The 25,811-nt window shown below is 43.5% G+C and overlaps 1 protein-coding gene across 3 annotated transcripts in view; it reads left to right on the top strand.

Moving 5' to 3' along the window:
* LHFPL3 (LHFPL tetraspan subfamily member 3) overlaps positions 1-25,811 on the top strand; it is a 524,102-nt gene that overhangs the window by 441,881 nt on the left and 56,410 nt on the right. Inside the window, exon 3 of one of the 3 annotated variants that reach the window (XM_054692520.1) lies at positions 3,071-3,170. The exons of the other annotated variants lie outside the window; for them this stretch is intronic. Within the exon in view, the coding sequence (XP_054548495.1) occupies positions 3,071-3,087 (17 nt within the window). The 3' untranslated portion in view covers positions 3,088-3,170. Of the gene's footprint in view, positions 1-3,070; positions 3,171-25,811 lie in introns of those variants that run through there. 3 annotated transcript variants of the gene reach the window in all.

The following is a 25,811-nucleotide window of genomic DNA, read 5'->3' on the forward strand; positions in this document are numbered from 1 at the left end:
ACCAACCTTTTCCCCCCAACACACCCAAACCTTAAAAAAAATGAGTTGAGTATATAGAACATCCAAATACTCTAAAGATTACTCAGCCTCTCATCAACTGATAGAGTCTATTCATTTGACCTTTCTTCCTTCATGGGCTACCCACAAAAACTTAGCCTGACTATGTACCTATAATGTCAGTCCTACTTCAGTAGAGATATGAGCCCTGGGAAGTAGTGCAGAACTCAGTAACCACTGACACTGAACTACCTCCTAAAGCTCATGCTGCACAGGATGATAACACATGACTGGCTCCACTACATCAAAAGCTCCAGCCCTTCAGGTGTAGTCCTGTGGCCCCATGAGTTCCTTGTCCCTCCAGGAGATGTGGCATTGCTTGTCCCATCCATAAAAAAAAAAAAAAAAAAATGACTGACTTTATTTCTTTTGTCATAATAATAACCTCTTGTTGGTGTGGAATAAAGGCAAGAGACTGAATTACTTGAAATGATTCCCCTTGCAATCATCTTGTATTTCCCACCCTGGTTATAATTTGGCTAATTGTTTAATAATTCTGTTTAAATGTCTTCATTTAAACAGTTCAGTAGACCTGCTTTTTCTGGTTAGAAATTTCTTTGTTTTTCGTTAGTGTCCTCTACCCTTTCTCCCATTTGTGCTTTGGTCTGAGTGACATTCTGATGACATAAATAGCGTTTCGTCAAAAAAAATATTCAGGACATTATCTCTCTGTGTTCCAGAGCCCAAGCTCTGTAATCTGTGTCCTTGAAACAATTCCTGTGTTTGGGAAAGGTCTACGACTGTGTCTTTAAAAAGTCAGCCTCAGGCCTCCTTGGTGGCAGAAGGGGTTAAGCACAACACTGTGAAGCTATTCAGTCCCCAGCTGGCAGGCCAGGGAGCAACCCACATGATGCAGCAGACCTCTCCTGTCTCTCTGCTGCTCCCCTCAGCAGTATGTGTCAGTCAGTCTGCCTATTCTGCTCCCCACTCTGTCTCTGGTGAACCCTCTCACACCCCCCCCCACCACCTCCTGTCTGTGCCCCAGTTCTTGTATGCATAAATAAATAAATCTCTTTTGAAAATTTAAAAAGATTAAAAAGTCAACCTCCCTGCCAGGCAAATGAAGCACTAATCACTGGAAACCCTACCTGCTTTTGGGGTGGGGCCTGCTGTTCTTGACATAGTGAGAGGCTGCCTGAGAAAGAATAGCCCAAGCTCAGCCTTTAGGAACTTGTAGCCCAACTGGCAGCTGGAAAATTCAAGGCTGGGGCACATTTACACAGACGTAGATTATCTAGGTTAAACCTGTGCTCAAGGCAGAGGCCTTCTCAGGACAGAGCAGTCTGTGCCTGGTCTCCCACAAACACGTACCTGCTCGGTGGGAGCATACACCAACATGGGTTCTGCTTCAGAGGGCCAGTGGGCTCCCTGCAGATGCAGCCTGTGTGAATCACCCTTTCCAGCAAAGGTCAGTTAGGCTGGGCTATTAAACAGTTGCTCACATGCCCAACGTCATTCTTCCTTCCTATATCCTATCAGCTGGAGACTTTCAATGTCGCTTACAGTTTTTCATTTGAAATGATGCTTTTAGCACCCAGTTTTCCAACTTTATAATCACTTCATCCAAATGCTCACCTCCCAAAGAGCACCAACACACTCTTCCATGCATTTGAAAACATGAGAAAGGGCTGAGGAACTGTATAGTTACAGAGAAGGGACTAGAGATTCCATCCCGAAACATTCTCAGGCTGGTAATGAATCAAATCAGAAGTGACTTACTTAGGTGACAACTAATAGAGAAAAGAGAGCCAAAAGGGAAGTAGGAAACCAGAGACTATGAAATCAGATATAAGGTGTTAGAGGAGAAGGAATTGGGTTTCCCAAGGTCAGAAAGAAAGGATAGCACATTAATTTGGGTTTCATAGTATGCCACATTTTAAAATAAGACCTATCTCAATAGACCCATCTACATGTGCAAATCACCACTGGGAGGTGATGGGTGGAATTTGATAGTGAAGAACTAACTAGGATCTGATATTTCCCAACCAGGGACACAGAGTGGGATCAGCCCAGGTCATCCACAGGGCACTTTCTTTACATGTCTCTTTAAGGCTAAGGTGCCATCCTTTTCCTGCTTGTCCACAACATCCTGTTGAGTGAGCTCAAGGAAGACAGAATGGTTCTGGAAAACAGTGGAGGAGAGCAGTCTGTCCTCCATGTGTCTTGGTAAACTGCTTGGTGCTCATGCCTACCCTGTCTTTATGCTGGTATCTTTTTGAAATTCTCTGTGGGAGGCACTGGATGGAAGCAAGCTAGAAAATGCAAGATGACATTAGTCCAAAGAGTAATACACAGCCTCAAACTGTCCAGCATGAACCAGACCTCAGGGTTCTAATTGATCTGTGTGTATAATTGATTTTTATTTATCTCTCTTAAAATGCTACTCTGAATTGCTTTGGAATTCGAAACAATGCCCTCAAAGAATAACCACACATGGAACTACTGCTCGATCACGCATTTTTAACTTTGTCTTTTTTTCCTGAGTGTTTTGATTTTCTTCTATTACTTTTCTTATGGAACATCTAAAAGTTTCTTTGAGTCTTTGACTTTCTGTAAGCTTTGGACCATCTAGTCTGGGTGCTACTGCCTAAGGAAGCCAGTAGACAACTATAAGAGTAAAAACAATGATATCTAATATTTAGATCATGTTTACCATTAGAAAAGACCATTCCAACTATTTCACCTGTATTAATTTATTCCATTCTTACCACAATATCATGAGGTAAGTGCTGTTATCATTAGACCCATTACAGAGGGGAAACTCAGACATAGAAAGATAAGACACTTGCCCAGGGTCACACAGCTATCTAGTGGCAGAACTAGGCTATGAAACTGCAGGCTGACCCTCAGAACTGTGCTTTTTGTCACTGAGTCACCACGCATCTCTCTACACACTAGGAATGGGATGGACAGAAATGGCATTGTTATTTTCAATCTTTAAAAATAAAGTGTGAACTCTTAATTTAATTTGTTTTACCTTTAACCATTCTGTTTTTCCCTCCCAAACTCTCAGATGATGGAAATGCTTAAACTAAGGTAGTGTGAGACCACACCATGTAAGTGTGAGCATGGCTCCTGTGGGTCCCGCTGTTTTGTGCGCTTCTGCCTACCGTTCCCGCATGTTTTCTCTGCTCTTCTCTGATTCCCGCTTCTGCCACTTGGCACTTGGGCTGCATGAACCGTCACTTTTAAGCCGTAGATCTTATGTCCTTATTCCTGATTTTATATTTGTGCTTCTCTCTCCCACGATCTCGGAAGCCTGGGAAAGAGCCAGAGCAGCTGTCACTCGTCACCTCCTGGGGCAGGAGCCTGGGACTCCTGGGGAACTCATTTGGTTCTTGTTCTCTGACAATGAGCCCTCAGAGGGTCAGCTTTTAGGATTCTAGTCACGTGTCCATGTTCTCACTACAACAGACCACTCCAAGGTGTGGAAACATGCTTGGGCCTCTCCATGAAGGTCCTGGTCACCTGTGTGCAGTGTTCTCCTGGGGCCACCAGCCTCAACAGATTATTGCCCCAGAGTCTTTCTAAGAGTGGGTGCTACGTGAAAATAAATACCACTGTGCATGTGACAGAGCTAAGATGAACTGTGGAGAGGAGTGGTAATCTCATATGTTTATTATTTTCTCTGTGCATATGCATATGACAGTCACACATACATATACTGAACAAGCCCATAAATAGTACAAAGGATAATGGTTGTTAAGCCAAATGTGAGTTATAATGGCCCTTTACTGTTCACACACTCACAATCACACAAATCTTTTTTGTGTTCCTTGACTCTATATAATAAACTGTCCACTTTGAGTGAATTCAATATGTGATCAATTATATTTACAGAATAAAGAAATGGGAGAAAAGGAATTTTTGTCTGTCAAATAATGCACCAGGTATATTGAGAATATGGCCATCTTACTATTGTACAATCTTCCTCCACCTGACTGTGATGATGAGAATTTTAAATTGAAGGGCCTTCTATGAGATGTAACTGAGCACTATTCAGCCCCCTGCAGTGTTGAGATCCCTCCCCGCCCAGCTCAGTCACTTAGACACACATCAACCATACCAAATCCTTTAATTCATAGAAAATGACTGAGCCTCCAAAGGGAAAGTAACTTGCATAGCATGGGGCAGATCCTGGATTAAATCCCAAGCCGCCTCTTTCCATTAAAGCTGTTGTTATAGTGTCCCTGATCATTTTTCTTAGGGAGACAACTCTGTACACAGCCAGAAGAACCTTTTAGAAGTGAGTGAAAGTAAAGGGCCTGTATCCCAAGAACAGACCCCAGGACCTGTCACTAAACATCTGGATGAGCTTAGGAGAATTGTTATGCCTTTTGGACTTTGGACTTCTCATCTATAAAACGAATTGGAGAAAGCTGATTTCAAAAAGTGCATGAGGCTAAGTTTGCTCACTAACCTGGGGCTGTTTTTCATGCAATTTCATCTCACCAGTGTTTATTTCTCACTATGGGATTATGGAAAAACTTATAATCAGGTGGTGTAAATGGGGCAGCATACGGGAGAAAGAGCCTTGACATTCTCTGCTAGGATATCAGGGCGAGAACAGGAGGGAGAAGGTATAGAAGAGAAGCCAGTAGCCTGCTGCCCCCATACACAGACGTGTGACACTGAGGTGGACGAGGCCAACTGCAGGATTGGTTGCTGCATATATGCCGATTTCCGCAATTTGGGTTTAACCCATTGGTATCTACCTCTCTCCTTCCCAAGAACCCACTGACTAAAGTTCTAGAACTTAAGAACCAGTAGTGAATGAAATTGTTACTTTTCAGTGTATTGCTTTCTGAATTTACAGTGTTAGAGAAGTTTCTGAGGCAGCCTTAATGAAACCTCAAGTAAGGCAAGAGTAGAGACCCACACATGCCAGCTTCCAGTATAGCTTTGAGATGTATCCCTTGTTTACGTAAAACTGCGGAAACATACATATTAACCATCTATGCAATGTTATTATTTTTGCATAGAACTGGGGTGTAGGCCAGAGGTGCAGGGAGGTGAGAGGATTCACTAGAGACAGAGTGATGAGTAGAATAGGCAGATTTCCTGCTAAGGGGAGCAGCAGGCAAGACAGGAGAGGTCTGCGCCATGTAGGTTATGTCCCTTGCTGGGTATCGAACTCAGCTGTAGCAGTGACAGAGCTGAGACTTAACCCCTAGGCCATCAGGGAGATATGCAATGTTATTTTAATGGAGCGTCCTTTTCCCAAGGTTAATCCATTTTTATGAGGAATCTTTTTTTAAGATTTATTTATTTATGCATACAAGAACTGGGGTATAGGCCAGAGATGTGGGGGGTGAGAGGATTCGCCAGAGGCACAATGGGGAGTAGGACAGGTGGATCTACTAAAATACACTGCTGAGGGGAGCAGCAGGAGAGTCAGGAGAGGTCTGCTGAGCCATGTGGGTTACCTTCCTGGCCAGGGATCGGACTCATGCTGCAGTGGCTGTGGGACAACTCCATAGTGCTGCGTTTTAACCCCTTGGACCACCAGGGAGGTCCTGAGAAATCTTTATTTTAAAGATTTATTTATGTATACAAGAGCTGGGGTATAGGCCAGCAGTGCAGGGGGTGAGAGGATTCACCAGAGACAAAGTGGGGAGCAGAACAGGCAGACTGACTGAAATACACTGCTGAGGGGTGCAGCAGGCAAGACAGGAGAGGTCAGCTGCACCATGTGGGTCAGCTTCCTGGCCAGGGATGGAACTTGTGCTGCAGTGGCTGCAGATAGCTTCATAGTGCTGATACTTAACCCCTTGCGCCATCAGGGAGGTCCTTATGAGGAATCTTTTTTATAAAGCAAGGAGTCCTCACTTGACCTAACATTTTGGGCCATTTTCATTCCACATATCAGGTTCAGCTGAAAATGCAACATTTTCATAATAGCCATCTAGTCTGTAGCAACCTTCCCAAGATTTGATGTTGATTCAAAGTGGGATGAGCACGACAGGATATGGCAAGATAGGGAAAAATCACAGAGGTGGAAAATTTGTGCACTTCTTAGGTTCTAATGGTGCTGGACAAAATAGAGTCATGCAAGGAGCTCTGTGACCTCAGAAAGTCATAGTGAAATAGAATTTCAGCTCAGAATTTTGGTGATGTCAGGACTTCAGGCTGGATGGTTTGTACAAGGGAACTCTTAAAGTTTCATTTTCAAGGCACGTCACATAAAATTTAAAAATGCTAATTGACCATGTCACTCGGAGGGAGAAGCTGCCAGCCCCTGCCAGCCCCTTCTTGGCAAGCATCATTTCCCTGGTGTTACCATTCCTTCTCCTGGTACAACTGTAATGTTGTTTAAAGAGGAAAATCACTTCCTTGGGCAGCCACACATCATCATCATGTTGAGAATGCTGGATAGAGGCTGACATCATGAGCTCTTCATCTTCCTTTTTCCTTTGCCAGAGAGCCCCCTACACAACAAGTCAAACAGAGGGGTAGGGGGACTTTTTAGGCTCTGCCATGTCCTTCCTGGCCTAGTACTAGAAAAACCATTGTCCTGCTGAGACCTCTAGTGGCCATACTGGTAACTGCAGCTGTCGGGGGAAGAAGAGGAATAAATCTAAGCCCTCATGGGTTGCCACTATGCCACAGCCAACAATGGTCCACAGTGGTCTGGGGGGATCTTAGCCTGTAACATTTATAAGTGAAAGGAAGGGAGAACCTGTGACCTGAGGCCCCAGAGGCCTGGTAGCCTGTTGCATGTGAATATGCCCCATGAAACAGCCTGACTTTTCCAGAGATGATTTCTGCCTGGTTAATCATGGCCTTTTAGTTCTTTTGTGCCCTTAGTTATTCCAGCTTAGTTTTGGGATCTACTGTGGAGTGCTAGATTTGGCCAATTTTTCATGTCTTGCCCTAGAACAGGCCTATCACACTATTTATACTTGAAACCAAACTGAGCTCCTGACAGTCTGAAGAATCAGCCTGTTTATCTGACATACACACCATTTGCTCCCTGAAGGCAAATTCCATGCATAGACCAGAATGGCTCCTGGAGGCTGGGGGCCTACATTGCCTCCTAGACATCACTTCCCAGAGAGACAGATAGTAGAGCCCTCTACTATCACTCACGCCCACATTCTGATCATCAGGTCTTCCTGGGAACAGTAAGTAGGTTACACATGACTGACACAAAACTAAATTGTTTTAATTGTTCTATATCAGTGGTTGGCAAAATGTGGTTCCCAGACCAGCAACATCAATATCACCCAGGAACTTGCTGGAAATGCAGGTTCCCAGCTCCTGCCCCAGTCCTACTCAAGCAGAACCTCTGGGAGTGAGGATCAGCCATCTGTTTTATAAGCCCTCCCACCCCCATCACTGCAAGCATTAATCATCAGGTATCAGTATATATTGGTACACAAACTCTCACCTTATTTAAAATGTAGGTTCTGCCCCACTCACCCACAGAGATGTGTTATTCCAGAGATTAGCTGGTAGGGATACAGAAATCTGATTTTTCAAACCATGCTTCCATGTAGTTCTGATGTGGGAAATACAAAGGCAACCATTTTGATAAATTCTGCTGTAGAAAGAGCAAGACCATCTTTGCTAGCACAATTTAGTGACCTTTCTTGAATTAAAAATATTGTTCTGTGGGGGCCTCCCTGGTGGCACAAAGGATTGAATGTCAGCACTATGAAGCAATCCACAACTTCTGTAGCATGAGTTTGATCCCTGGCTAGGGAGGTGACCCGCATGGCGCAGCAGACCTCTCCTGTCTTGCACGCTGCTCCCCTCAGCAGTGTTTTTGGTCCATCTGCCTGTTCTTCTCACCGCTTTGTCTCTGGTGAATCCTCTCACCTCTCCGCACCTCTAGCTGGTACCCCAGCTCTTGTATGCATAAATAAATAAATCTTTGGGGAAAAAAGAAGAAAAAGGGCCTCCCCGGTGGCGCAGCGGTTGAGCGCTGGGTTGCGAAGCTGCCCGCAGCCTCTGCAGCGCCGGTTCGATCCCCAGCTGCTCCCCGGCCACCGAGGAGGGTCCCACATGGCACGCAGACCTCTCCTGCCGCCCGCTGCTCCCCTCAGCAGTGTGCTTCGGTCCTTCTGCCTGCTCTGCTCCCCGCTCTGGCTCTGGTGAATTCTCTCACCCTCCCGCGCTTCTGACTGTACCCAGTGCTTGTATAAATAAATAAATAAATCTTAAAAAAAATAATAAAAAAAAATGACTTTATAAAAAAAAAAGAAAAAAGAAGAAAAAATATTGTTCTCATAGCTCACTGAGATATGTTCACATATCTTAGTAAGTGTAACAAAGTATTCAGGTCCTGGGGGGGGCGGGCACATTGTTCCCTTAACAAATTAGTTTTTACTGCCACTCTGAGGACTTCTCACCTGAGTATGTATCACTATTCCAAAGGTGAAACCTTCCTCTAGATAGATATTAATTAGAGAACAGAAAGAACAGGACGCCTGTGGCTTCTAGTGAGTCTGGATTGACAAGTGCCAGCCCAAGACATGTGTCATGTCTAGGTTGTGAATCCTCTAGGCGGGAAGTTGCCCTTTCTTCTCCCTTCTTGAATAGTTAGAGATTTAGTGGTGATTTCCCAACAGGACCCAAGAGGCTAGTTCATTATAATACTACTGTGAAGAAAGGGTTTTCAAAAGTTGAGGTTTTGAGTACACTTGGCTCAGGCAGCCTCTGCATTGATCACCCCAGTAAAAGAGAGTTCATTTTTGTGAAGAATCTTGAATGGAAAGTCTTCATTCCCGTGCACATGACTCAAGACCCCACTGCAATCTCCAGCGGGGATTTGCTACTGTTTTTCTTCTGTTTCATCTAAGCCCTCCTACAGTTCTTTCCATACCTCCCCTGCCTTGGGTCCTTCTCAGAGCACCCACATGTTCTCTGGGCTCTAATTCACTGGCACATGCTCTCAGAAGAATATGCAGAGTCCCATTTGCAAGAATCTGACAGGATCAGCAGCACTCAGTGCTGAGGCTCCTTGTCGCCCCCTGGAGTCTCAGTCTTGTCGAGACACCAGCACTGCACAGATGTGGTCTGGAGGCTGCAGCTTTGCCAGGTCATTCTTGCAGAGCAAGGGAAAGCTGGCTCCCTTCCTCCCTCCTTTTTTCCTTTTCTTCTTCCTTCCCTCTCTCCCTCTACCTTCCTTCCATCTTCTTTATCAGTTTTCCATGCTCCCTTGCCCATATTGTCTATGCTTCCATGATTTTCTCTGCTATTTTCCCCTCCCTCTCTCCTTTCTTCTTGTTAGGATGCCCACAATACTGAAAAGCAAACCCCTTCCAACACACACACACACACACACACACACACATGAGAGCTCAGAGAGCCTTGCCAGCATTAAATGTGCAAGCCACATGCCTCCTGCTGGCCAAGGAACCCCACTTTCATTTACTGTAAAACAATTGACGGATTTGCCATCTCCCCCTACCCAGACGAGGCAAGAGAGAAGGGAAGCAAGAAAAAGAAGCAAAGGAAAATGCAGTCACATTTGGCCACATTAAAATTGAGGCCAAATTTTAATCCTACTCTGTGTCCAGAAGCTGACACCTGCAGCTGCGAGGTCTGGTGGACACCAGTGAGCAGGAGAGGAGGGACAAGGAAAGAGGGCAGTGTGGGTGTGGCCACAGCAGAGAGAAGGTTCAATTCAGAAGTCAAATCCTCTCTTTACAAGGAGGTATTCCTGGAGCAGGGGGATCCTGTTTGGGAGTTGGGAATGGGCAGGGCTGGCCTTGCTCATGGAAGCACTGACTTTGCTCATCCAGAGGTAACTCCTAGACTGTATGAGCAGTGCAGTCCACAGGGTCCCGAGCTCAGAAGGACCCCGTGCTCAGGGTTTTAGTGCTCTGCACCTCTTTGAAATTGTGTTCCGTAATTGAAATCTGAATGGCTAGTTGAGCATTGAAAACTGCTTGTGGTATCTTGCTTTCTGCTGTGTCCCCTCTTAACCATTAGGGGTCCCCTATCGAAAGTGAGTTCTGCTGGCTGTGGTACTTGTGCCCCACCTGGCCTCCCTTCCCAGTGCTCCCCAGGGACCGCCACTGCCCTCCGCACCAGGCAAGGGCCTGGACACAGGTGAGGAGGGTCCCAGCAGGTGCACCTATGCTGCAGCCTCTTGGGATCAAGCTTAGCAGTGGCCACGCTGCCCAGGACTGGCAATGCTGCCACGTGTCTGGTGGGCATCAGGCAAGAGGTCACAGCTCAATGTGGGGCAAGTCTGTTGCCCACTACTGGTCCTGTTACCTAGTACAAAAGTTAAAACAGGGCCTCTCCTGGTGGCGCAGCGGTTGAGCACTGGGCTGCGAAGCTGCCCACAACTTCTGCAGTGCCGGTTCGATCCCCGGCCACTGTCGAGGGTCCCACATGGCGCGCAGTCCTCTCCTGCCTCCCGCTGCTCCCCTCAGCAGTGTATTTCATCAGTCTGCCTGTTCTGCTCCCCGCTTTAGCTCTGGTGAATTCTCTCACCCTCCCACGCTTCTGACTGTACCCAGTGCTTGTATAAATAAATAAATAAATCTAAAAAAAAAAACAAAACAAAATAAAAGTTAAAATAGGGGCCTCCCTGCTGCACCATGTGGGTTAGCTCCGTGGCCGCTACTGATAGCTTCATAGTGCTGAGACTTAACCCTTGCGCCACCAGGGAGACCCCCAGAGATTCTTGCATTTAAATGAGCAACCACCACATTTTTAAGTTACCTGGTAGAAGAACAGTGAGAGTTCCATGGTGAGGTCAAGTCTTTAATTACGAGAGACCCTCACTGAGAGCATAGTTCTCACATTTAACAGAGATTATCTCTTTTTCCAGCATATTGCAAATGACTGGGTCATTTATCACCTCCTGTCTGGTCTGGTGCCCCAAGAGATAATTAATAAGCTTGTGGCTTCTCAAGGCTTTAGTATAAAAAAAAGAGAATAAAGCAAAATTAAGTGCAGAAAATACCTTTTCCATAGCACGATTTGTCTAAGTAAAATCTGTGGGGCTACATTTTAAATGGTATTTACAGAGAGTGCATGGCAAGGTGACCCTTCCTTCTAGGTAAAGAAAACTTGATCTAAGCTGAGGCCTGCTGTGCTTTATACATTCCTTGTGATTACTCTCCATTGACTAGTAATGTATCCACCCCAACAACCCTTTCCCTGCACTCTCGTGAACATAGGGTAAGCTCTTTAGGCAGGCGTGGGAAGCTTAATGTATTTCCTGTGAATTCTTTCCATTCTCTTTGATCAGCTTATCCCAGCTTTGCACATAGAAAAAAAAATCATTCCTGGCATCACCAGCCTGTTAAATTGGTTCTGATTAATAATTGGATCTTAAGACCCTTTCAAGGCAATATTTACAACAACAGATTAGTGGGGAGGGGAGGGTGATGCCATGTAGCACCACCTCATGATTCACAGGTTAGAGGTAGAGTCCAGACTCGCAGGAGTTTTTTTTCTTAGAAAAATCAGAATTACTCGGAAACATCTGCCTTCAGGTTGATGAACCTAGCATTTATTTCCTAGTAATGTACTAGTAATGTATCAATGCTGATATAGATGCTTTCTTCTTGGACTTGGAGTGTGACTGCAGGTCATATTCTTGTGGTTCATATTAAACTCTCTTGGATTTTGAATTATTTATAATGGCATTGCACAATATTTCTTCCTTTAATCCTAAAGCAGAAAATATTGTCCTCCTGAAATGTCAGACTCAGAAACAGATAGGCTCCTAGCTTAACAAGTCCAAAGAATAGCCTCTCTGGATATTTTCAGGCTTACAAGGTGTCCAAGTGACTAGATCTTTATGGCAAAGCTTTTAAGTGTGTCCATGCTTGCCAGGTACCAGATCCTCCCAGCCAACCTGTGACTGGAAGTAAATTCAGTTCCATTATTCTTTCACCCACTGGAAGAAAAAGAAACCTAAAAGTAAAAGAACACAGAGATCTTTATTTAGAGATGCATCCATCACCATTTTAGTAACCCCCAGAGCTTCTCAATGGAGGTCTTTAAGACACCGTGTTGCATCAGGACTACATTAGAATTACATTAGAATTCTGATACTTGCATTCTTCCCAGATCTACCAATTTTGATTCTTTGGAATAGTTTAGTTAAACAGGAGATCTTATGTTGTAAAATTTGAGAACCACTGACCTCCAGACACTTTGATTAATTTCAGTGAGTTGTAGTGTTTTCAAAACCTAAGGACCCAACAATTTTATTGTACATGTGAGAATCTTTAAATCACTTATTTAGACAGTAAGTTTTTAATTCCCAGAAGTTGAGAACAAATTTCTTTCAAAAGTCATTCTTTCAGTAACCTTGCATTGAAAGTGTACTGTGGTTGTGTCAATTAGTGGCCTTCAGAGCTTCCCCATGAGCAGTGACACCCTGCATGTTGGGTACAGAAGTACTTAGGAAACCTCAGACCACAAGAGAAGGATGAGAAGTGAATCTGGGAGAACTGGGGAAAAGGTGTTAATGGCAGGAATAATAATAGGTAGGAGACCCCCAACTTCCTGACATACTCCTTTCATACTCAGTACAATCTATGAAGTAGGTACAAGTATATTGTCCTCATTTTACAGAAAGTATTATAGCTCATTGAGGCTCTCTGACTAGTAAGCAGTAGAGCAGGATTTACCGCCAGCAGTCTGCTTTTAGAATACAAGCTCTTATTTATCCCTATCCCACTGTCACAATAGTTTTCCTTTAACTCATAAGGCCGAAACCAGAAAGTGATGCTATAAGATGTGAATATTTGTTCCACCATTTGTAGCTCATTTCTATTCCAATGTTGATTCATTCTATATTAAATCCATGAGGCACACATATATACCAGACCTGCAGATGTAAGATGTATAACTGTGCCTCCAGAAGCTCCCAACTACTAAGACATTCATTCAGATACAAAGTCCAGAATTAGAACTCAGAATCCCCCACATCTTTGAGTCATCTTGAAGCCATTTAGCTGCCTGGGCTGTCTTTCTAAATTCTCTCAAGAAAGGCAGGTTCGGAAAAAAAAAAAGAAGGCAGTTTCTGGGGCCTCCCTCCCTTTAACCTCCCAGGGGTTAAAGACAGCACTATCAAGCAATTGCCAGCCACTGCAACATGAGTTCGATCCTGGCCACTATAATATGAGTTTGATCCTGGCCAGCCAATGGGCAACCCATATGGTACAGCAGACCTCTCCTGTCTCACCAGCTGTTCCCCTCAGCAGTGTATTTAAATGGATCTGCCTGTTCTGCTCCCCACTCTGTCTCTGGTGAATCCTCTCACCACCCACCCCTGCACCTCTGGTCTACACCCCATGTTTTATCTATAGTGCTCCTGAATTCTTAATCCCTTCCCACTGGCCCCTCTAGAGCTTAGAGTCTGTAAGTTACTTTCCCCATAATGAAGCTTTTTCTCTCTCTTGATAGCATCCCCTCATCCTAAAGATAACACTCAGGACATTGACCTCCATATCTTGAAATTTTCCTCTTTCTTTTCTCTTATCACCACTACAACTTCATTTTTTAAAAAAAAAAATCTGTTTCCTACATCTCTACATCCATACTGCCTGTTGACTGTTTTTGACTATATATATATATAGTGTGTGTGTATATATATATATTCCTCCTGCAATCCAGAAAGCATGAATAATAATGTGGCAAACACTTGTTACTACATGGCTTAAGAAAAAAAGCATGCAAAGTAGGACTGAGATTTAATCTTTTCAAATCCTTCTACCTTTATCACACACACACACACACACACACACACACACAGAGCAGTTGAACTTTTTTCTCAGCCCTTCTCTGCAAACTTGCTTGACACTTCTCGTTGGAGCTACCCCTTCTCTTGGCTACTATAGCTTTGGACTCTCCTGGTTTCCATCCTATACCTTCTGTAACCCTCCTCTGTCTTATCCAGCTCCCCTTTCTCTTCCAAATGTATGGCGTTTATCTTCTGCTCCTCTATTATCTCCCTTCTCTCTATATCCATTGCTATTGCTTTGCCTCTCATTAATTCCCAGATTTAAACCTCCAGTCTGTATTTCTCATCCAAGCTCCATTTGCACATTTCTGTTTGCATAACAGTCATGACTAGATTCTCCTACTAGCACCGCCAATTGGCAAACTTTGGGGCTTTATCCATAACCCTGCCTTATTTGACTTTCTCAGCAATGATTCAGCTGTATACATGAGCTTATCAAATTTGGGAATGACACAAAGCCGTGTCCAGGATTATATAACTGAATACAGGATGTGGCTCCAAAAGATTTCAACAGGTTGAATCTGAAGGATAAAATGAACAAAGACCAATGTAAGGACCTGACCATTATTCTAAACACCCAAGCACACAGAGAGTACAAAAGTCAGGAGCCGTACAGAGGAAAGACACAAGGGATTTAGTTAAATGGAAAGGTCATTGGGTACCAATTCTGTGAAAAAACAAATGGAATCTTAGTCTATAAAAAATAAAATCTCTAGGGCCTCCCTGGTGGTGCAAGGGGTTAAGCACAGCACTATGAAGCTATCCACAGGCTCTGCAGCACGAGTTTGATCCGTGGCCAGGGAGATAACAACATGGGCCAGGCAGATCTTTCCTGTCTTGCCTGCTGCTCCCCTCAGCAGTGTATTTCAGCCAGTCTGCCTGTTCTGTTCCCCGCTCTCTCTGGTGAATCCTCTCACTCCCCGCATCTCTGGCCTGTACCCCAGTTCTTGTATGAGTAAATAAATAAATCTTAAAAAAAATAATAATAATAAAATAAAATATCTAGAGTAAGGAAAGGAGTGTCCTTGTCAACTTAACAGAATTTGATTCAGGTCATCAGTGTTGATTTCATTTCAGGACACCCCATTCAAGGCAAGACTATAGGAAAATTGGTGGGCATTCAGAAAAGACCATGAATGTACCTAAAATTCATCCTGTGACTTTGCTCTCAGGGCTACCCAGATTAGCCAGTCTCTTCATAGCTCCAGTTATTCAGTACCAGTAGGGGGCACTACAGGATACCGATTCAACCCAGGCCAATGAGGAAGGCTCCAGCTCTGAGCTGCAGAACATGAGAGGACTTTTGGGATAGCTAGGTGGTCACCAGGGAAGGTTTCCAAGTTAGGTGGATATGGAAATGGAAATTCCAGCTTCTCTTTGAATCTCTTCCATCACTGAACTCCTTAATTACGTGTTTCTACTAGAATTGAACTCACCATATAACACTGAAGTTGAAAAGCCAATGTCCATTCCTTTAACCATAGAGGAAAAAGCATTTAATGATTTTTTTTTAATTTTTTGAAATTTAGAAAACAGGATAAGTTCTTTAACCCTTTGTTGAGTAGCCTCTAAAAAAAAAAAAAAAAAAAATAGCAAGCATCACCCCAGGGAGGGGAATGGTTACTGAAAGCTGGAGAGAACTGTAGCTGAAGCCACCTGTGCCCCAGGTATAGGACCAGCCCCCGAAGACAACCTTAGCTGTTGGTAGAGGAAGTCAGTCACCCAACTGGGAGCCTCAGGAGAGTAAACACCCCATTTTTCCTTCTATCCTCCAGTCTCCTCCCAGTGTTTTCTATTATTTGAAGCCAGAGGACAGAATGGACCAGTTGATGCAGGATAGCCTCCTGGGACATAGAGTTAGGTGGAGAAGGGATTCAGAGAGGCAAACCAGAAAATATCATGCAAAGTGCTTCATCAGCTTTAGTCTTCCCAGTTGCTCCCCATTGCATTTCCCTCATCAAGCAATGCTGATCTGTCAATTGGAAATGTTTGAAGCACTCTTACACCTTTTCAAAAAAAGCTCAGTTCAAGGGACACTCATTATTTTATTTGATCCTCAGAGCACTTTATTAGGTAAATGGAGCAAGTGGCATTATACTTAGGTTTAGAGATTAAATGACTTTTCAAAGACCTAGAGGAGCCAAAGCTATAACCCAGATTCATTAAACTTGAGATATTCCAGAAATATAAATGATGAAAAACACTATTTAAAGATAAACTGAGTAAACTAGTGGATCTTCAATGTTACCATCATCTAGCTACTTCCATCAGGCCGAAAATTAAATCACTAAGAAAGGACTTGATTCCACTTATAAAATATATGTATGTGTGAATTTATGTCAATCTGTACATTATTTTTTTTAATTTATTTGTTTTGGTTTTTTTTTGTTTATACATGCACTGGGTACAGTCAGAAGCGCGGGAGGGTAAGAGAATTCACCAGAGCCAGAGCAGGGAGCAGAACAGGCAGAAAGACCGAAGCACACTGTTGAGGGGAGCAGTGGGCGGCAGGAGAGGTCTGCGCATCATGTGGGACCCTCCTCCGGTGGCTGGGGAGCAGCCAGGGATCGAACCGGCGCCGCAGAGGCCGTGGGCAGCTTCGCAACCCAGCGCTCAACCGCTGCGCCACCAGGGAGGCCCCTGTACATTATTTATAACCAAGAATATATATACAACAAAAGATACAAATTGATACATAAAAGAGAAAAGAAATACATAAAAGAGAAATAGGATTATTCACATATGCTAATCATAAAAGTTACTCTGGTCGCTATGATTGAGCATCAGATTTGATTTTGAGCTTCTTGGCATCAGTAAATTCACAATTCTTATTATCAGAAGCAACATGCTATTTTATCAGGGGGGAAATAGAGAACTGTTCCTAAAATTAAACTCTAATAAATTTCCTATGGCGAAAACTTCCTTTAGACACTGAGACATAATAGTATCTTGACAATGATATTAGAATTACTATAAAGGAATGTTTTCCATGGCTGTTTCTTTATACTAGGACATAATATTAAAATAGATCTCAGAGAGGATGACTTTGGGAGAAGCTAAGGTAATGGTCCAGGCATTGAGCTCTCTTGTGATCTCCCCCAAGTAGCATTTCTATCAGGCAGACCTTTGATTGGGGCAGATATCTGGAAGTTATTCTTTCCATCGAAGTCTTCAGTCTGATGTTGCTGAGGAAGCAATTCAAGAACTTTGGGAAGCAGATGAGCCAGTAGTAGGGCTCAGCTGACACTCTATCATGACAACTCTGTGCTTCTCGTCCAAGGAGGCATGACACCTGCTGCCCAGCAGGTTAGAACTTGCTGGGTTTCTATGTGATGCTGTGAGAGAGGCAATGTCTCTCTTTCACCATCTTCCAGCAATTTGTTTTCAGTGATCAAAGAGACAAAGAGACTCAGGGATCTCTACTTCTTAAATTTTACCTTCAATTTTAAGCCTCAAATACAACTTTCCAAAATACTTTATAGTCTGCCAGCCATAAAATCAGCCCTTTCCCCTTTTATTGGGAGTTACAGACTCATTAGAATCCTCTGTCCCCTGAATTTGAATATTGGTGAAAGGAGATGAAAATGAACCTCAGGGATGAACATAAAGGGAACGCGGGAGCTCCCATATATTGACATCTCCAGGTGCTGGGTATTTAAAAACTTTACCTCTAACCTTCTCCATTTACCTTTCAGGTAAGTGGTATTCTCTCCATTTTATTTTTCGGATAATAAAATGAGGTTCTGGGATGCTACACAATTGCCCAGGGTCATGCCTCATTAGGGCTACATTTGAACTCAGTTTGCTGTAACTGAGGAAGCACTGATTTACAATGCCACATCCCGGGATGCAGGCGAAAGCTTGGTGCTTTGGCCTTTGCAATTTGGAGCTGCCTGTGTATGAGCAGCTGGTCTTGCTGAGTACTAGGTCCCTAACTAGATCCAACTGCTTCTTGCCCCGCAGAGCTCAAAGCTAGACAGATTTGGACCTATAGCAGCCCAAGGCCAGCTTTCAAAAAGTTTTATCCACACTTCCCACTGGCCCTCATAACAACCTCAGAGGAAGGTGGAGCCAAATAAATAACACTCATTATAGGAGAGGCAGAGTAAAGCTGTCACATAGAGAGAGAGAGAGAGAGAGAGAGAGAGAGAGAGAGAGAGAGAGAGAGAGAGCGCTCTTCCTGTGTCAAAGCTGGAAGAAGAACCCTGCTGCTTGAACTGCCCAGTACCTGTGTGGGAAGATGTTGTAGAGCTGAGAAACTGAGTGTCTACAAACAACCTCAGGCAGTCTCAGATGTGGACAGCACCATCTAATTGCACAGAGCTAGAATGATGCTCTGTTAATTGCCCTTCATATTTGACTTATTTTTTTGTAATTAAACTCCCCTGGCCCACCCCCAAAAGACATTAAGAATAGAAATGCCTTTGTGTTATTGATTCCAGATCATATTTTTGGTGGTTTTCCTTGACCTCCATTTGACTTACCTCTCTTCATTTCAAAATCTTATAAAGCAAACAACGCAAAACTGATGGGGTTGATCTTCTGGTTGGAGGCATTTCGATTTATTCTTATGGGTGTATTGAATTTCACTCTGGCCAAAGAAAATTGACTCTCCTGTCTCCATTCTTACAGAGCATCTGTCCACAACTGCGGTTACTGACCAATTACAAATAATGCAGTCCAGTTAAGCCTCTGTGTCTTGGTGACATCAGAAGCTCACTGAGCATTTGGAATGCAAGTGCTGTGTTTTTAGGGTCTTGTCTCATATACTGGCTCCTCTTCAATTGGGATCTGCCTGGAAAAAGCCCTGAGCTGCATTGTGGGGGGGGGGGGGTGCCTGTAATCAGGATGGCTGGGTACATCAGGAAAGGCAGCTGACATCGCTGAATATCTACCGCAGGCCAGGCACTTTGCATCTGTTATCACCACTGTGTTCTGACAGAGCCCTGTGGGCTAGGGTTTATTGCCCTCATTGTAGAGGTGACAATACCGGCTCAGAGACATGCAGTCTCACACAGCCAGTCACTGGCTGGCTCAGGAACCTCGTTTTCTCTGATTACAAAACCCACTTTCTCTTCCGTCTGCCATGTTTCTCACTCCATGTCACCCCTAGGGAATCTGGCACTGAACTCCATAAAACTGGGATCAATCATTGAGACCGGCAAGCAGCTCTGGAGAAGCCTCTCGTATTTGGCTGAGCAGGTGTCATCCTGACAGACAGATGTGTTCCTCTGAGGAAAAAAAAATTTCCACTTTTAAGCTTAGTTTTTGCCCTACTCTTCTTTTCCTCACAATCACATCTTTATCTTTCCTCCCAGACTTTGTCATTTTCCTTATCTCCAAAACTACTTAACATCCTTTTTCCTCTTAACTGATTTCTTATCCAGTCAAGACATGAAAGATGGGGTTATGTTTAATTATTCACATAACATGGATGGAATCGCCTACTACCTACCTGCTCAGAGAGACAAAGAAACCACCTAGCTCAGAACACAGAGGGAAAAGTTTCCAAGCATACCCGCAGGGGGTGGGAAAATTCCAAGGATAGTTGCCTCATCCAGAATAACCCACCTTTACACCAACAGACCCCTCCACAAACAAGCAAAACAAGTGTCCCACAGCTCTGACATTCGTTCAAGAGAGGTAGTATGTGTAGTGTTTAGCAACAGACTCCGGAGCCAGCAAACTGCCTAAGATAAGGCCCCCGGTCCACCACCTGCTAGCAATCAAAGCTTGGACAGATTTCATAACCTCTCTATGCCTCCTCTTCTCCATCTGTAAAAGAGAGAATCGCACCCACATTTTAGAGCTGTGATGTGTATGTTCATAAAGTACCTAGATCGTGGCCTGCACGAAGAGAGCAGTACACTGTAGCTATTCTCCACTCGGTCAGCAAACATGTCTGGTGTCACCCCTATGTAAAAGCTGTGTGCAGAGACAGCCCTGAATACCACCGCATGGCATTTGGCATCACACAGATCAAGTGCGAATCCCATATCTGCACTTACCAGGCCTGTGACCACAGTGATCTACTGACCCTCTCCAAGCCTGCTTGTCCTTCTGTAGAATGGGAATAGTAACATCTGCCTCATGGGCAAAGACCGCAGGTAACAACATACGAAGCACAGAGTCTGTGTCATGCATAGCAAAGGCAAAACAAAAGGCAATTGCTAATGTCATCGTGGGTACTCGCCCAAGAAAAAACACTGACTTCGTGGAGCTTTCAGCCAGGTGGGGAAGCCGAAGTGGAAAACCCTGCCAGCCCTACCGAGTGGCCCGGGACAGTAGATCTCTGACACTGGAGTCCAGTTATGTGCAGAGGAAGAGAGCTCTGGGCAGTTTTCCCAGGCACTCTGGAGAGTCACCTTCAGCAGATCCAAACAAATTGGAAGGTAGGAACTAGGTATCTGAAGGACTCAACCAACCCCAAACCTGCCTGTGTAATGTGCTCAATAGACCCTGCAGGAAAAAAAGAATCTCAACTCTGACCTTTTTTTCCTCACCAAAGTGAGAGGGAGAGGCCCCTGTCCTGAGTGATCCAGGCTCCCTAGTTCACTGTGGACCTGATCAGAGAACAGCATCTGACTGAGGGTCTGCCCAACGGCTCCCCACTTGGGAGCCTTTTCATAACCTGTGTGGGTTGAAGTATTGAGCTGCTTCACTCTGCAGAAGAAGCCGAAGTAGGTGTATGTGCGTGTATGTAAGAATATTCCTGTCAGGTTTATTTGGTCTTAACTCATCTTCCAAAAATGAATATGTGTCAAGTAAATATGTTGTTAGTAAGATTATTTTAAAAGAAAAGCAGTGGTGAAGACCTTATTAAGAAAAATAACATTTTCATTCTGATTTTTAACAATATGTGAATGTGTTCAGACACTACCACACACGTGTTTTATTTATTTGTACATTTCCAAAGAGATTTTAGGCACCAACAACAAGTTACCTTCTCACACTATTCCCAGATTGGGAGATCTCAGAACAGGAGGCAAGGCCCCTAGAAGACTTAATCGCACCCATTAACAAAGCCAGTCTCATTTGTCCTCGGAGTGTTATGGTAAAATCTGACAGTGCTTTGATGGGGAAGGGGGTAAGTAGGTAGGCAAGCATGTGCAGATTCCTGATGAAAAATGGTCCATGGGGTTTCTTCTCACTGACATGAACACTGATGTTGGGGTGAACAGAGGGTGAGGCCAGAAATGTGGTAGGACACCCAAGAAATCTCATCCATATATATAGCTGGGAGCTGCTCTAATCACACTTCTCTAATTCTCGTTATTATTAGAACGCTCAAAATATTAACCTCACTCAGGATAAATTAACTTGGACAAATCACAATTGATGCCAATTAACTACTGAGGAGCATTTCCTCTTAATACCACAATTTACAATTGCACATAATTGCAATCTAATTTATTTACTTTAATTAATATTTGACTTATATGAAAAGAAATGGGAGAGATTTTTCAATGTCTTGAAAAATCAGCAGAATGTCTTTCTGCTCACAATGATTCAGTGCCTAAAGGGAAGGCTTTTTACACTTTGGTAATTCTTATTGTCAGATGAGTTGGATTTCAAGTGGCTCTCAGAGTTATAATACCTACATGTTAGGGCCTCCCCAGTGGTGCAGCAGTTGAGCGCCGGGTTGTGAAGCTGCCCGCAGCCTCTGCAGTGCCGGTTCGATCCCCAGCCACTGGCGAGGGTCCCATATGGTGTGCAGACCTCTCCCACCGCCCACTGCTCTCCTCTGCAGTGTACTTCTTCACTCTGTCTGTTCTACTCTCTGCTCTGGCTCTGGTGAATTCTCTCACCCTCCCGTGCCTCTGGCTGTGCCCAGTGCTTGAATGAATGAATGAATGAATGAATGAATGAATAAATAAATAAATAAATAAATCTTTTAAAAAAAATACCTACATGTTAAGTCAGACTCATTCATGGCCCTAAAACTCTGTAGTGTGATGTCGTATTGCAGAGAATAATTTTGAACTTACTATCTTCTCTATAGGGTAAAATGTTCATTTCCCATTATAGGGCAGGTCCTAGGCACAAGTGTAGAGTCAAAATTTGATTTGATGCTCCTCCATGTTTCTTTCTTGGACCCCCCCCCCCATGTCCATGTCTCCCCATACTTTCCCCAGATCTTCACACATCCAGCCACCTTCCCTCTTTCTGTCCCACCAGATCTAAGCCAGCTCTGCTCTCCCTGGCCTGAGTCCTTCAAAATGCACTGGGCTCAAGTCCTGACAGGTCATTAGAGCCCATCTGGGTGAATTAACTCATAGTAAAATATCTGATGGGTGATAGCTTCTTACATTCTTCCCAGGCATTCCAGGTAATGTAGTTCAATTTTAACCAAGATCTTCAAAGCCTTAGGCTTAGATAATAGTGATAGAAATGTTAGTTTTTAGTAGCAGATAAAGATTTTTGAGACTTCAACAAGTCTTTTAGAATTATTTACATTACATGATAAAACAAAAAACCAAAACATCACAACTCCACACCCACAATAAAGAGAGGCAGGACAATCCCTGGTTTATTCTACTGATTCAATCTTTATTTCAAATATTTTTCAGTTACCACTCTGTCCTACACTGCACCAACTGCTAGAGATCAATGAAGATACACTGTGTATTTACAAAACGTTTTCCTCCCCACTCTCCCTAAAATCATTTGTTTGGGTTGACCTCTCCCACCAGAGGGTAAGCTCCTTCTAGCAGGTCATTGTCATCCTAGGAACCCCAATACCCAGCAGATAGTGTAAACTCAGTATTGAGTAGATGATTAGAATAAAAATTCCAGGGTCAAATAATACTGGGGAACTGGGTTAAAAATTTTCTTAGACAAACCACAAAATGGGAAAAAATATGTGTAATAGTCAATCTGATAAGAAACATATCTAAGATATTTAAATCTCAAAACTTAACAATAAAACACAAGGAACGCAATTAAAAACTGAACAGAGGGCCTCCCCAGTGGCACATTGGTTGACCACTGGGTTGCAAAGCTGCTCGCAGCCTCTGCAGCGCCGGTTCGATCCCTGGCTGCTCCCGGCCACCGGCGAGGATCCCACATGGCGCGCAGACCCTCTCCTGCCGCCTGCTGCTCCCCTCAGCAGTGTGCTTCGGTCCTTCTGCCTGCTCTGCTCCCCGCTCTGGCTCTGGTGAATTCTCTCACCCTCCCGTGCTTCTGACTGTACCCAGTGCTTGTATAAATAAATAAATAAATCTTTAAAAAAAAAAAAACTGAGCAGAGAATATCAATAGACATTTCTCAAGTGATCTATATACAAGATATACAGATGGCAAATAAGCACATGTAAAGATAACATCATTAGCCATTAGGGTAACACAAGTCAAAATTACATTGAGATACCATTTTTCACCTACTAGGATGACTATGGTCAGAAAGATAGTAACAAGTGTTGATGAAAATATGAGGAAAAATGAAACCCACCTATCTTGCTAATGGACATGAAAATGGTACACCCACTTTGGAATTCCTCAAAAACTTAGTTAACATGTGACCCAGCAATTCTAGGTATTGTACAAGAGAAATGAAAACATACATCTACACAAAAACTGTCCAGGAAAGTTTATAGCAGCATTATTCATAATAGTCAAAAATTGAAACAACCTAAATAATTATCAGCTAAAGAATGAATAAACAAAATATCCATACAATAGAATACTATTTGGCAATAAAAAGAAAGGAAGTGCTGATAGATGCCACAACATGGATGAACTTTGAAAACCTTGTGCTAACTAAAAGGAGTCTGTCCCAAAGGGCCAAATAATACATGATTTCATTTATGTAAGATGTCTAGAATTAGCAGGGCCTCCCCGGTTGTGCAAAGGGTTAACACGCAGCACTATGAAGCTATCCATAGCCACTGCAGCATGAGTTGCATCCCTAGCCAGGGAGGTCACCCACATGGCACAGCAGCCCTCTTCTGTCTCGCCCGCTGCTCCCCTCAGCAGTGTATTTCAGTCAGTCTGCCTGTTCTGCTCCCCACTCTGTCTCTGGTGAATTCTCTCACACACTCCTACACCTCTGGCCTGTACCCCAGTCCTTGTATGCATAAATAAATAAACCTTAAAAAAATGTCTAGAATTAGGGAAATTAACTGTCCTCTCTTTGCCGGGACTGAGGATGTTGCTAAACCCACAACTTGGAGCAAAAATCAGTAAAGTCTAGGCAAACTTTGAAATATCTGGGACATATTTACATTTAAGTGTTTAAAGTTTATCTAAAATTTAAGTAGACTCACTGTATTTTTTATTTGCTAAATCTGGCAACTCTAGTTTTACAAGATGATCCAATTCACCTAGATGCAGTTGAAGCAAAACTAACATCAAATCAAGAATTAAGACAAAAAGGCAAAGTGGGTCCAAAGGAGTTTGGAGTTAAGGAAAAATGCTCCCAAAGCATTTTATATGGAGAATCACTTTTGCTGAATGCTGAAACCTATTTTCACAACATTCTGACAAAAGTTCTCTTATTTCTAAGATCTGTATCAAAGGACTCATATCAGAGGACTCTTAAATATGATATTTATAAAGTAGTTACATGAAATAATATGTGTTTCTTAAAGAGATTTCATCCTGGATGAAGCTTCAATTAAGTTTCCCACTGGCAGCTGAGCACATGATGAATTGTATTAAAAGGAAGTCTATTTTTAGCCCACTAGTGCTTTGGCAGACAGCTGTTAAAAATAGAAGCAACCCAGTAGGGTACAGAAGTCAGGGAGCATTTCTTACTGTTTAATGAAAAGGAATCAGGTTCTCTGAGCCTAAGTGGTTGGAGGGAAGATGTGTGCAGCTGTGATAAGGTTAAAAAGCTGTGGCTTATCATTTGGAAATTAGCGTGTAAGGTGTCTCTGAGGCAGAAGATGAGGGTCAGAACTCTAACATGGAGTTCCCTGGAAATGCTCATAAACTGGGAGTAAAGGGTTTGCATGCTTGATGTGCTGCAAGGCTTATATTTTAAGACTTACTTCTATTTACACGCTGGGGAACGCGGACTCAGTCAACGTTCAGCACATCAGCTTACTGGTCACCAGGGGGCACCAAAGCAGCTCATGCCCAGAGGTGCGTGCCCTGCAATCTGCAGCAACCTGCCCTCTGAGCTTACATACACTCTCCACGCATTCCAGCAGTGCAGCGGTTACTTGAGCCCCCGGATTTGGAATCCCCCCCCCTCAGGAAAGTGCTCTAGTTCTGGCTCTTCCACTTAAAGTCTTTGTGGCCTCTTTAGTCCACAAACAGGGATCTTAAGTTACCTCCCTCAGAGGGAGGGGGTTAAGAATTAAATGTAATAGTGCCTGGATAGTGCCTGGAAAATGCTTACTCCCTCATCTCCTGCCTGTGATTACATAATAAATGCTCAGTTCCTCAGTATGCAAAGTCATAGGGTGGGTTCAGGCGCTAACAACTGATCTCACAGAGTTGTTCACTTCCTTCCATACCCTTCTCTCCTGGGATCTCTCTCCCTTTTCTCGCCCCTTCCTCTCTTCTTCCTCAGGGACACCCTGAGAATCACATCCTTCTCTGTCACTTCAAAGGTCTTCATTGGGGCAGCCTGCCATGCATGCTATCCACTTAAAAACCTATGGCCCCCAAATACCTGTGCAATACTCTGTACCCCAGGATTTCCCAGATTGGTTCGTAAGCCACCTGTATCACAATCATCTAGACCTAAAAGGTGGAATTTCTGAGGATAGAATCAAGGAATCTGCATGTTAATAATGAGTTTCCTAAATGACTCTTATGCATCATAAAGCTTGAGAACTTCTGCCATGTTCTTAGTGAGGTTTTTTGTTGTATTTTAAGAGACTAGCATGGATTGATCTCAACCGGCTGTTAGGAGGTAAATTAGCTGATTACCTGATTAAAGTAATTCATACTGAACTGTGAAGAACAAATAAACTCCCTTTTCAGGAGAATTTTCATTCAGACACTTTATAAACCTCAATGAATTTCCAATTAGTGAAACATTTGGGATGGATGTTTAAAGAAACTTGACCTTGCCTGTGACCCAC

This window comes from Talpa occidentalis, unplaced genomic scaffold (assembly GCF_014898055.3).
Source record: "Talpa occidentalis isolate TD23 unplaced genomic scaffold, MPIMG_talOcc4v2.1, whole genome shotgun sequence".
NCBI lineage: Eukaryota > Metazoa > Chordata > Mammalia > Eulipotyphla > Talpidae > Talpa > Talpa occidentalis.